Genomic DNA, 12,816 nt, shown 5'->3' with positions numbered 1-12,816 from the left:
TCAGAAGCTCCTCTTCATCGGAGCAGTTCTCGATTCGGCGCAGTTCCGGGTCTATCCACCGGAACAGCGGGTCCGGGATATACAGGCCCTGATTCCCATCTTTCGGCCTCTATCCTGGGTTTCGGTCAGGCTAGTGTTGCGGCTTCTGGGGCTGATGGCCTCCTGCATCCTACTAGTGCATCACGCCAGGCGGCGCATGCGGGCTCTGCAGTGGGACCTGAAGTTTCAGTGGGCCCAGCATCACGGCAACCTGTCCGACCATGTCTTGATCTCGGAGGGCACTGCACAACAGTTGCAGTGGTGGCTCACGGACCGCGATTGGGTCATGGGCAGGAGCCTCTCCCTTCCCCAACCAGAGCATGTCGTAGTGACGGATGCGTCCCTCCTGGGCTGGGGTGGCCATATGGGAGAGGCGGAGATCAGAGGCCTCTGGTCTCCGGCGGAGTCTCGTCTCCACATCAACCTGTTGGAGTTGAGAGCGATCCGACTTGCACTGAAAGCCTTCCTTCCCTCTGTCAGGGGCAGTGTCGTGCAGGTGTTCACAGACAACACCACCGCCATGTGGTATTGCAACAAACAGGGCGGGGTGGGGTCGTGGACCCTTTGTCAGGAGGCTCTGCGCCTCTGGACGTGGCTGGAACACCAGGGCGTCACCCTAGTGGTTCAACATCTGGCGGGCTCTCTGAACGCCTGAGCGGACGAACTCAGCCGCCGGTGCATGATGGATCACGAATGGCGTCTGAACTCCGAAGTGGCGCAAGGTCTCTTTCAGCAGTGGGGAGAGCCTTGGTTAGATCTATTCGCCACCGAAGAGAACGCGCAATGTCAGCAGTTCTGCGCGTTGGAATTTCCAAGGCGGCACTCGCTCGGCGACGCTTTTCGTCACGAGTGGAGTTGCGGTCTGTTGTACGCCTTTCCGCCTATTCCACTTCTGCCCAGAGTGCTGAAGAAGATCAGGCACGACCGGGCCCAAGTCATCTTGGTGGCTCCGGATTGGGCACGAAGATACTGGTATCCCGAGCTACTCAGTATGTTTTTTTTTTTTTTTTTTTGAAAAACCTTTATTGACATTTCAATCAATAACAAGTATGGGCCTACAACCCCCCGGGGCTGGCCGCTAAGCAATCAGAGCAACAAAGATCAAGTGTGAACACAGGCAGCACCTCGGGGAGCAGAATCTTCATGCTAATATAGTCTGGCCAGTGAACAGCGCAGGTAGGACACCAGGATAAAAAGGGTTTTCATTTTATAATGGAAAAAGACAGAAGGATCAGGTGCCGAACAATTTCCCAACAGCGATAAGAGGCGGGCAGAATAATGACATAAGCAATAATCAGCAATCTATTGGATCAATGGCGCAGACACAGGAAATTCAGGATGGGGAAGAATATCATGAGCAGTTGCGCCTGCAGTCCCCTGCCCTAAAGCCCAGGGAACACCCCGGAAATCGTGGCACACATGAAAAGGCGACGATTCACAACAAAGGAGGTGTACCACGCTGATCCCAGAGAAGAAAAAACAAGAAGAATCAGAGAAGAAAAAGGAGGCCATGGAAAAAGGAGATGAAAGACTAAAGAACCCCTTCCCCCAACCCCCCACCCTGCACCTCTGCAGATGAGTACGGCCCCCCCCCCCCCAGCAGTGTGCCTGTCGCCCCGGAACCAGACCCGAAATATAGAAGAAACAGGGAAAAAAGGAGTAAGAAAAGAACCCCACCAGACGGGGGGGTAGAGAAAGTATTAATAAACTGGAGGAGGGCCTTCAAAACATACCCTCGGCTTCCCCCTCCCGCACGGTAAGTTTTCCCCAAAGCAAACAGTAAACAGCACAAAATCGACCATGTCAAAGAAAGATGGGGAGCATTATGCACCGATTATGCTAATAGCTATACCATGAGAGCACGCAACCCCTGAGCCCGCCCGTCTAGTAGATGACCACCCCTGAAGGATCAGCCTTATCCTTGACCACTCTTTGCAATTCTGCCCATGCCTACCCCTCGACCCAGCGCCATGTCCGATGTTCCAAGGTAAAGGAGTGTCCAAAAACGACCGGGAAGCGACACACACAGGTGGGGTGGAAGTCTCTGAGTACCAACACAGTCCACATCATGGAGGGACGGCCTTCCCAGTGCTGCCCCAGAGTCTGCACTGCACACAGGGTCCAGAAAGGCGGAAGCAGCCAAAGTAGACAACTGTTGCTTGAATTGTCCCTGGGTCACTGGAGGCCGTGCACGGAACGAGGCCACCACCTCCCACTCAGGTCCAATACCTCCGGAACAGATCAGACCCACAACCAGCCGATCACACTGTAGCATACTGTCCGGAGTGTCCAGCTGTGCACTAATCTCAGGGGTGGCCGCGACTTTGTCCTCCGGTGTGCAGTGTGGGAAGTCCCTGTGTACCAGAGGACAGGAAGGCCGCCACTGTCCCAACGCTGATGCCACACCATCGAGCTTACTCCCCAAGACCCCGACGCCATGAACCAAGGAGGAATGAAGGGCACCGAGGAGGTCGCCGTACCCCAGCATAGCTCTCTGCGATCGCTCCGCCACACTCCCAAAAGTCACACACTCCCAATCCTGCTGTGACCCAGTGGACAGGATGGTAGGCTTCATCGCAACAAAATGGCTGCCGGGTAGGCCCGACCCGTATGGGGGCCGGGACCCAGGAACAAGCGCCCCGAGGCCCACGGCGCTGGAAACAGGGTCCGGGGGCAGGCAAAAATTTATCCGTTGCGTAGTCACGGGCAACAGTCGTCCCCACCACGGACCAGCTCCCGCGAAGATCCGGGAGCCGCCCGCAAGAATCAGGGCGAGTTACGGGCGGCGTCCGGACAGCTCGCCGCCAAGGGCAGGGGTTATCACCGGGGAATCTGAGAGCGGCACCCCCGGGCAGGCACTCGGTCCGCTTCGCTTAGCGGCAGGAACGACCACGGCGAAATGTAGGCCGAGGTTGGCACCGCTCCGGTGGACCGACTCCACCCAGTCACCACAGGCCGCTGTTGTTGAACTGCCACCCGGTCAAGGCGTCCACTCGAGGTCCTGGCTCCAGGGCTGCACGGGCCGCAAATTTAAAATGCACTTTTCTCCGGCGGTACCGCAGCCAGAAACCCCGGAGGCACACGATCGGTTGCCACTCTCATTCACAAACACGATCGCATCGCGCAGGCTGAGGATCTCATGCAGGATATCCGTGCGGGATGCGGAGGTTCACGGAGCCGGGAGTCTACGCTGCCGTCTCGGTCGCCATCTTGGCTCCTCCCTTGCTACTCAGTATGTTGACCGATCCCCCGATACGTCTGCCCCTTCGGGAGGATCTTCTGTCGCAGCAGCAGGGGACGGTCCTCCACCCGAACCTGTCCAGCCTCCACCTCCATGCGTGGAGATTGAGCGGCGGCAGTTGATGCCATTTGACTTGCCTCCTGAAGTCTGTGATATCATTCTGGCAGCCAGGCGTCCCTCCACAAAGACGGTATACGCCTGCCGGTGGAACAAATTTGTGGCATGGTGCACAGCAAAGGCTGTGGATCCCCTTTCCGCCCCTCTTTCTGAGGTTCTCCTCTTTCTTCTTTCTCTGGCCCGGCAGGGCTCTGCCCTGGGCACCCTGAAAGGTTATCTTGCTGCCATCTCCGCCTTCTTGCGGCTTCCTGATCAGCCTTCTCTTTTCAAGTCCCCTGTGGTTACACGCTTTCTAAAAGGCATTACTCACACGTTCCCTCCTGTCCCTTTTGTAATGCCTCAGTGGGACTTGAATCTGGTCTTGACATTCCGGATGTGCGCTCCCTTCGAGCCTCTTCACAATTGTCCTCTTCGTCTTCTGACTCTTAAGACTGCTTTTCTGGTAGCCATCACCTCGGCTAGACGGGTGAGTGAGCTCCAGGCTTTATCTTCAAAGCCTCCTTTTCTCTCTGTTCATCCGGACAAGGTTGTCCTTCGGCCTCGTCCTTCCTTTCTTCCGAAAGTGGTGACTCCATTTCATCTTGGGCAGTCTGTCACCTTGCCCACCTTCTTTCCGCCTCCGCATCCTTCCAAAGAGGAAGAGAGGCTCCACCGTCTGGACCCAAAACGTGCGCTCTCCTTTTATCTGGACCGCACGAAACAGTTCCGGATGGACGACCAGCTTTTTGTTGGGTACGTGGGCGCTAAGAAGGGGAACGCTGTGCACAAACGGACCATCTCTCGGTGGGTCGTTTTGTGTATCAAAATTTGCTATTCTTTGGCGAAAAAGGACCCTCCTGTTGGGCTGCGCGCCCATTCTACTCGGGCCACAGCGGCTACTACTGCTTTGGGACGGGGAGTCCCTTTGCAGGACATCTGTCAGGCGGCGACGTGGGCTTCGTTACACACGTTTGCCAGGCATTATTGCCTTGACAGCCAAGTCCGGAGGGATGGCTTCTTTGGCCGTTCTGTCCTCCAGGACTTTCTGGTGTGATCTTGGTTCGCAGACCCACCACCGGGGATGGTATTGCTTGGGTATCTATTCTAAGGTGAGGAATCTAACTAACGTGTTTCTTTCAGATGAACAAGTTACTTAACTTCGGTAACGATGTATCTGTAAGAAACATTAGTTAGTTAGATTCCTCACCGACCCACCCATCCTCCCCGTTCTGCGAACTGACATCTAGGGTTAAGGTTGTCCTTTTCAGGCCCCTAGATTTTATTTTTGGCACCAGTGTCGGTCTTTGCATGGCTCTGCGTTCCTGGCGCGGAAAGCTATGTACAAGAACTGACGTCAGCGCGCGAGGGCGGCGTCTAAGTACTCCGACGTCATTCCGGCGCACGACGCCGACGACGGACGCGGAGCCGCAGATGACGCCTAGCGACGCGCAAGGGGTATTGCTGACGAAAAATCTTCCGGATCCAGTCTGACGCCTGGGGATATTCTAAGGTGAGGAATCTAACTAACTAATGTTTCTTACAGATACATAGTTACCGAAGGTAAGTAACTTGTTCGTATGTTCTCGTTACTTTTGTAATCCAGTACTGGGTGCCTAGACTCAGTACTGGGACCTTTATCCAAAACAGGTAAGTAATTACGTTTTCAGATATTATACGATTTTTGAAGAATATTTAAAGATTGCAGAAATTGACACTTAGAAGAAATTTCACAGAAAAACAGTCAATGATTTCCTATGGGAGAAAATTGGGTTACTGGTAAGTACAGTTGTAAGTATTTTTCAGAGTCGGTGCTGGGCACCAAGATCCAGCACTGGGAGCTCACCTAATAGCAGGTGAGTATTTTCGTTTTCTTTACTCGGCTGATTTTTGGTGAATATTTTAAGATTTGAAAAGTCCACACTTAAAAAAAGAAATTTCAGGAAAAAGCCAGTCAATGTTACCCTATGAAGAAAATAGAGTTATTGGTTTAAAGGTAAGTACTCGACTGGCAGAGTTGAGGTTCTGGGCATAGACTCGGGGGTCCCCCAGGGTCAGGTAGGTACAGTTGGTTCACCCTCAGCGACTCTAGGGCGGCCGGGTGCAGAGAGAGTTAGGCCCAATGTTATCCTATGAGGGATAGAGGGGCCTTGGTTGGTGGCTGCTGACTAGCAAGCCACGCGGCTGTGGGAACTGGGCTCCTAGTCACTTACTCGGGGCAAGTGGGGAAGTAGGTAGGTGTAGAGGTTGCACTGCCAGGGCCACTCGGGCGGCTGGATGCAGGTTGCTTTTGAGCCTTCGGGCGCTCAATTGATTTCAAAGGGAAATATCCGGTTTAGAAAAAGACTGCAAGCTCGGGGACGAGGATTTTTCAGGTGCCACCACCACTTTGAGAGGTAAGTTGGATAGTTGGAGGATAAGTAGGTACCCCGGGATTGGGCACAGGGGGCCGTGGGGCGCCGCGTGCAGGGGTGCCTTTTGGTGTTGGGAAATCTTACACTTGGTTGATCGCGGTAGGGGGGGGCACCCTGTTCTGAGGCTGCAGGCTTCTTCAGGAGTGTCGAGGGAGGTCCTTGGGTGCCGGACTCGGGGTCACAGTCGCCGTGGGGTCGTCCTCGTGGTCTTTGTTCACTCCGGCACTGGCCAGACCTGGCTGGTGCATAGTGTGCTGGGTTCGCGGTTCCGGGCTGCTGCCAGGGATTAGAGGTAGGTTTTGAGTAGTCTCTACTCATGGGAGTCCCAGGGGCTTAGAGCCAAAAGGTAGCCGTTCCTCCGGGGTTTGTGAGGTTGCTGGCCACAAGAGATGCTGGGTTGGTGCAGGAGCAGGTTCGAGGGTCGACAGGCCGGTAGAGCTGGGGCCAAAGCAGTTGATGTCTTCCTCCTCTTAGCAGCTGCAGGGCAGGTCTTCTTTCTTCTTCTTTGTATTTTGGAATCTGGAATCTGTGGAAGGAAGGTTCAGGGTGCCCCTAAATACTAAATTTAGGGGCGTTACATGTAGGTGAAGGGCAGGGACCAATCGGTCCCTGTCCTGGGGTGGGTACACCCCCTATCCTGCCTCTCTCCTGTGGGAGGGGGGCAGTAGCCTAGTCCTGATAGGGTAGGGCTTCCCATCTTCAAGATGGCGAGAGCCCGGAGATGTGCTTCACCTCGCCTCCCCCACCTGAGGGGTGGGGTTGGCAGGCTGGCACATCCCCTGTCCTTATTTGGGGTTTCTGGCCAAAGCTTCCCGCCAGAGTGGGGGGTTGCAGTGGCCTGGGGAAGCTCACAGAGGCGGCATGCCTTTGAAGCTTCCCCCTGCCCATCCTGGGGGAGGAGATTTAGCACCTCGCCCAGGATGCGCATTGTTGCAGGCCCAGGAGAGCAGGGGCTCTCCCACCCAGGGGTCCAACAACATGTCTGCTGTGTGTCAGCCTAGGCAGCCTCAGAGCAGACGTGGATTGTAGGTTAGGTTTAAGGGGGCATCTCTAAGATGCCCTCTGGGGTGCTTGGTACATTAAATCCCACACTGGCATCAGTGTGGGTTTAATGTGCTGAGAAGTTTGATACCAAACTTCTCAGTCTTCAGTGTTGCCATTATGGTGCTGTGGAGTTCGTGTTTGACGAGCTCTCAGCACCATGTACTCTTAATTGGCAGCACTGCACTTACAGTGCTCAGGAATTGACCTGGGTACTGTAGGGGCACAGGGCTCCTGCGCCCACACCATTGGCATAAGGCACCCAGCTAGAGGGGTGGCTGATGTATGCCATGGCAGTGTAGGTGATGGGCATGGCACACAGGGATGTGTGTCATGTCGACTTTGTTTTGTCTTGCACCCAGACACTCAGCCTACAAAGGCAGTGTGTGTGTGTAAAGGTACAGGGCCTCTAAGGGTGGCACAATGAGTGCTGCACCCCTTAGAGGCCTTCCCTGGTCACAAGGCCCTGGGTACCATTTACCAGGGGCTGACATGTGGCCAGGGTTTGCCAATTTGGGTTTTGTGTGTTTTAGGGAAGGAACATAGGCCCTGGGCACCTGATTGGCAGGAGTCCAGGGCACACTCAGTCAAAGTACATTCAGCAATTCAGCAAAAAGTGGGGGCATACCATGCAAGAAAGATGGCACTTTCTCACACTTCCTCCCTTCCCTCCGCGGTCAGTCGGTTCAAGTCCTGACGGACAACACTACCGCGATGTGGTATGTCAATAAGCAGGGAGGAGTGGGGTCGCATTGTCTCTGCAGAGAGGCTCTGCGTCTCTGGTCCTGGGCTCAGGATCATCATATTTGTCTGATGGCAAATCATCTGGCCGGAGTTCTGAACGTGCGTGCAGATAGTCTGTCGGCAGTTCTCCGCCGGCCACGAGTGGAGGCTTCATCAGGAGGTGGTTCGTCACGTCTTCCGGACGTGGGGAACTCCTTGGGTGGACCTGTTTGCCACTCACGAGAACGCTCACTGCCCGTCATTCTGCAGTCTCCAGTATCCAATGCAGGGAGCATTGGGGGACGCGTTTCAGTTGAGTTGGGGCACTCAACTCCTTTACGCATTTCCTCCCATACCCTTGATTCCTCGAATTCTGAGGAAGATTCGCCAAGACCGGGCCCAAGTCATATTGATCGCCCCGGATTTTCCAAGAAGGGTGTGGTATACAGATCTTCTCCACCTCTCCTCGTGCCCTCCGCTTCGTCTCCCTCTCAGGGCAGACCTCCTCTCGCAGTCGGAGGGGCAGGTTCTACACCCCCACCTCCAGAGCTTACACCTTCATGCCTGGAGATTGAACGGGGCAACCTGAATTATTTTTCTCTCCCGCCAGATGTGGTAGATGTAATTTTGTCTGCCGGACATCATTCCACCAAATCTATCTATTCCTATAGGTGGTCTAAATTTGTTCTTTGGTGCGCATAGAAATCTATTGACCCTTTGAGGGCTCGTTTATCTGACATTCTTAAGTTTGCCCTTTCTCTTGCTCAGCAAGGCTTTGCTGTAGCCACTGTGAAGGGATATCTTTCGGCCTTGTCTGCTTTCCTTTGCTTGCCGAATCAGCTGTCATTGTTCAAATCACCTATTGTTTTACGATTTCTGAAAGGCCGTACAAACAAGTTTCCTCCTACTCCTTTTATTGTGCCTCAATGGGACTTAAATCTTGTCTTGGAACTTACCTGATGGGTTCTCCCTTCGAGCCCTTACACAAATGTCCCTTGTGACTGTTGTCTTTCAAAACGTTTTTTCTCATTGCGATCACCTCGACAAGCAGGGTAAGTGAGCTTCAAGCTCTGAGTTCAAAACCCCTGTTTTTGACCATTCATGCTGAAAGAATGGTACTCAGGACCAGGGCTGCTTTTCTGCCTAAGGTGGTAACTCCTTTCCATCTGGGGCAGTCCATTACCCTTCCTACCTTCTATCCTCCCCCTAACCCTTCCAAGGAAGAGGAGGGGCTTCACCGCTTGGACCCTAAGAGGGCGGTGAGCTTTTACCTTGATAGGACTAAAGACTTTCGAGTGGACGACCAGCTCTTTGTGGGCTTTGTTGGCTGCAGGAAAGGCAGAGCGGTGCACAAGCGCACCCTTTCCAGATGGATTGTCTTGTGCATCAAGATATGTTACTCTTTGGCCGGTAAGGAACCTCCAGAGGGTTTAAGGGCTCATTCCACTAGGGCAAAGTCTTCTACGTCTGCCTTGTCTAGAGGTGTTCCTGTAGAGGACATTTTTAGAGCGGCAACTTGGGCCTCCCTTCACACTTTCGAAAAGCATTATTGCTTGGATTTCGAGGTGAGAAGGGACGGACACTTTGCTCGTTCCGTCCTTCAGGACTTTCTGGTATAAAAGGGTGGACACCCTCCTCCGGGAGTGGGACTGCTGTGGGAATCTTTTCACAATGTGAGGAATCCATTGACAGATGTATCGATCAGAAGAACAAGTTACTTACCTTCGGTAACGCTTTTTCTGGTGGATACAGTATCTGCCTGTGGATTCCTCACTGACCCACCCGCCTCCCCGTTGTCCACCCTTGTATACCTACAATACTGATGATGATGTTTCAAAATGTATTTGTTACTGTCAAAGGCAGTGTGTTATTTCTTTTGCTTTTCTATATATTCTCCACACTGTGTGTTGCTTTGTATATTATTTTCTGTGTATACTGTGTATATATTGCTGTCAGTCCGTCCGTGTGCCTCGAAGGAACCAAAAAAAGGGCGGAACTGACATCACGCCGACGAGGTCTTCTTCTGGATCCGATGACGTCAGCGGAGTCACGGGTGGAGCCGTGTCTCTGTGACATCTTCTTCGACCTCATCGGCATGGACTGCTACAAAAGTTTCCGAATGTTGCTGGCGCAGGGGATATTCACAAGGTGAGGAATCCACAGGCAGATACTGTATCTACCAGAAAAAGCGTTACCCAAGGTAAGTAACTTGTTCTTCTCACTTTGGCTTCATATTGCCTGGTCGGGCACTCTTATGCTTCTTGTGTAAGCCACTTTAAGGTCTCTATGGCTGTTTGCCTATTGAATATTTCTACCTGCTTCGGCGGGTTTAGAATTGATGCTAATTGCCCCTATTTACCCTTTTTGGGGATTGTGTGTGAACTTAGCATGTTTCCTGTCCCGCTGGCTATTCCCAACGCATGGCTCTTGTTCTAGCTCTTGCCTTTGGGCTCTTGACACCGGCTCCTTCGACTTCCTTCTATATTCTAGTCTGTTAGGCTGGTTGCATCTCTTCAAGTTAATTTCGAGCTTGGGTCGGTGTACTCCTCGGGTGTCTGTAAGTGGAGAGTGGTGTCTCTCTCTGTCTCTCTCTCTTTCTCTCTCTCTCTTTGCCTCTCGGTATAGGGCTCCTGTCGTTTTTATACGGGTACGGTGTGACGCCATTCTGGCGTTTTTTGGATATCTTCTATCCTGTTATTTCTGCTCTTTCTTGCTGCTTGGGTTGCTGTCTGGCTGTTCCGCCACAGGTTTTCCCCCTTTATCTGTCATTCTGTTGCTGGATTGGATGTTTGGCGCTTTCTGTTCTCTCGCCGACCCACCCCCCTTTTGGGGTATTGCTTTGGTATCTATTCTAAGATAAGGAATCTGCTGCTAGATGTCTCTATCAGATGCACAGGTTACTTACCTTCGGTAACAATGTATCTTTTAGAGACGTCTTGCCGCAGATTCCTAAACGCCCACCCAGCCTCCCCGTTCTGCGAGGACCTTGTCAAGTGATGTTCTCCACTGGCCTCTTCAGCTGCCATTGGTTTATCTCTCAAGGGGGTTCGGATTGTTGCATTCCCCTGAGTGTTTTCATATCCATTTAACCTCTGCTGAGGGGCTTCTTTCCTGTGATATGGTCCCTTTTGGGGAGATTTGTTTTTCTCTCCAGTTACCTTCCCTTCCTTCTGTCTTCTCTACTAACTCTGGGATCCTGGTCCCCTCGTGGTCATCCTCTTTGAGGGTCGGTTGTGCTCAGTTTCCAACCTCTGTTCTCATAGGGAAAATGCCAGCCTTTTCCTACCTTCCTACAGTGGACTGTTCTGTCTGTGTTCCGTTATTACTAGACGGCACAGTTCTACATGGCACTATTAGTCTAGTTCTGTCTGTTGAGATGTTCTTCCCTGGTTGCACTCAGGGAGGGGTCTTCGCTTAGCTTGGGGGGCTCTTTATGTAGGCAGTGTCTAATTCTGTCTTTTGCAATGGTTTCTTCCACCATCCTCCCTTCTTTAGTCATGGATTTTCATCCCTCGCACACTGTTCCCATACTTTCGCAGTTTTTTGTTGGTGGCTCCGCGTTGGGTTACGGAAAAGTTTTTCTGAAAACTGATATCGGCGCGCCGGTAAGGACTTATGACCTCGCTGACGTCACGTACGTGGACGACGTCAGGGCGGGGTCGTGTGGCGCCGGCGCGCAGAGGTGCTGCTGCAAAAAATGTCCGGATGCAATCTGACGCCTGGAAATATTCTAAGTTAAGGAATCTGCGGCTAGACAACGTCTCTGCCAGATACATAGTTGCTGAAGGTAAGTAACTTGTATGTTAAACTGCTTGCTATTGTAATTCAAACATGTGAACCTTTGAAAGATCCAATGTTGGAGAAGAAAAAAAGTTACTTGCAAATTCAGTTCTTCAGCATTGGTCTCTTACATGGGTTGACATGGAGCTCACACTCCTTCCCATTAAACACTCCTCTACCAGATGCAGCCCTTTCTCATTAGTGCTGTGAAATCGTAGTTATTCTTGCCCCTGGAGGTCGAGTGGTGTTTGGTATTTTCTCATCCGATTAGTTAAAGGTTTAATATTTTCCAGAGGTGAGGATGTTAATATAATAGAATTGTTTTAAAGCCCATCAGGCTGCTATTGTAGAGCTATTGTGGGACTCTCAAACCAAAAATCGGGCTGATTCCAGCATGTGAATTTCTGAAAGATGCCAACAGTGGAGAAATGAAGCAAACTAACTTTTTTCTTTCTCAGTCAGGAAAGCTTATTGTTGATGAGAAGCTTTTACTTCAAAAGACAATTTATGTTTGACAAAGTTGCAGATTGTCATGTGGAATGCTTAACTTCTTGCTTGTCTATAAATATGCATACTTTTCATTCTTAGGTGAACCGCAGTACAGCCCTTCTGAAGAGCTTATCTGCTGAACGAGAGAGATGGGAGAAGACAAGCGAAACTTTCAAAAACCAAATGTCAACAATTGCAGGCGACTGTTTGCTCTCCGCTTCTTTCATTGCTTACGCCGGTTACTTTGATCAGCAAATGCGACAGAATTTGTTCACTACATGGTCCCATCACTTGCAGCAAGCCAATATCCAGGTACACATTAAGGTTTTATGTAAAAATGCTTCTGCGAACTGGGGGAAAATATATTTTGTCTACACAGTGCATTTGAGTTGATGTAACAATTGTAAACAAACTATTAATTTACATAGTTGCCACAAAAGCGTTTGACTCAGTAGAATGGGACTACCTATTTGGAGTCCTGGGCCGTATGGGATTTCCTTTGGGGTTCATCTCCTGGATACGACTACTTTATCAGCAACCCACGGCCAGAGTGTTCATTAATGGCCGGGTTTCCACTGGGATCCCCATTACTAGAGGGACTAGACAGGGATGCCCCTTATCCCCTCTTCTCTTCGCGCTGGCGATTGAGCCCCTAGCATGCAGGTTGCGGCAGCATCATAACGATAGAGCACTTCGATGCCCCCTGAGACAAATACTAATCTCGCTATATGCTGACGACCTGACATTGTATGTTAGAGACCCTCAAAATAATCTAAACCCGCTATTGCGCGAATTTATAGTATTTAGGAAACTCTCTAGCATATCCATCAATTGGGAGAAGTCGCAGCTGTGGCCTCTGACGCTGGCGGTGCACAGGTTCCCCCTTGATTACCCGCTAACATGGTGTGACACGGATTTGAGATATTTGGGGATTCAGATTTCTGGGGACAGGGATGAAATGATCCGCCTCAACTATGGAACGGCTGGGAGCCGGCT

At 51.6% G+C, this 12,816-nt stretch overlaps 1 protein-coding gene across 1 annotated transcript in view; it reads left to right on the top strand.

Moving 5' to 3' along the window:
* Positions 1-12,816, top strand: part of DYNC1H1 (dynein cytoplasmic 1 heavy chain 1) — a 1,397,843-nt gene that overhangs the window by 893,982 nt on the left and 491,045 nt on the right. Inside the window, exon 55 of the mRNA XM_085626346.1 lies at positions 11,920-12,132. Coding sequence (XP_085482472.1) covers positions 11,920-12,132 — 213 coding nt within the window. The remainder of the gene's footprint in view (positions 1-11,919; positions 12,133-12,816) is intronic.

Source organism: Triturus cristatus, chromosome 9 (assembly GCF_964204655.1).
Source record: "Triturus cristatus chromosome 9, aTriCri1.1, whole genome shotgun sequence".
Classification (NCBI taxonomy): Eukaryota; Metazoa; Chordata; class Amphibia; order Caudata; family Salamandridae; genus Triturus; species Triturus cristatus.
This window is presented reverse-complemented; position numbering and strand designations above follow the sequence as displayed.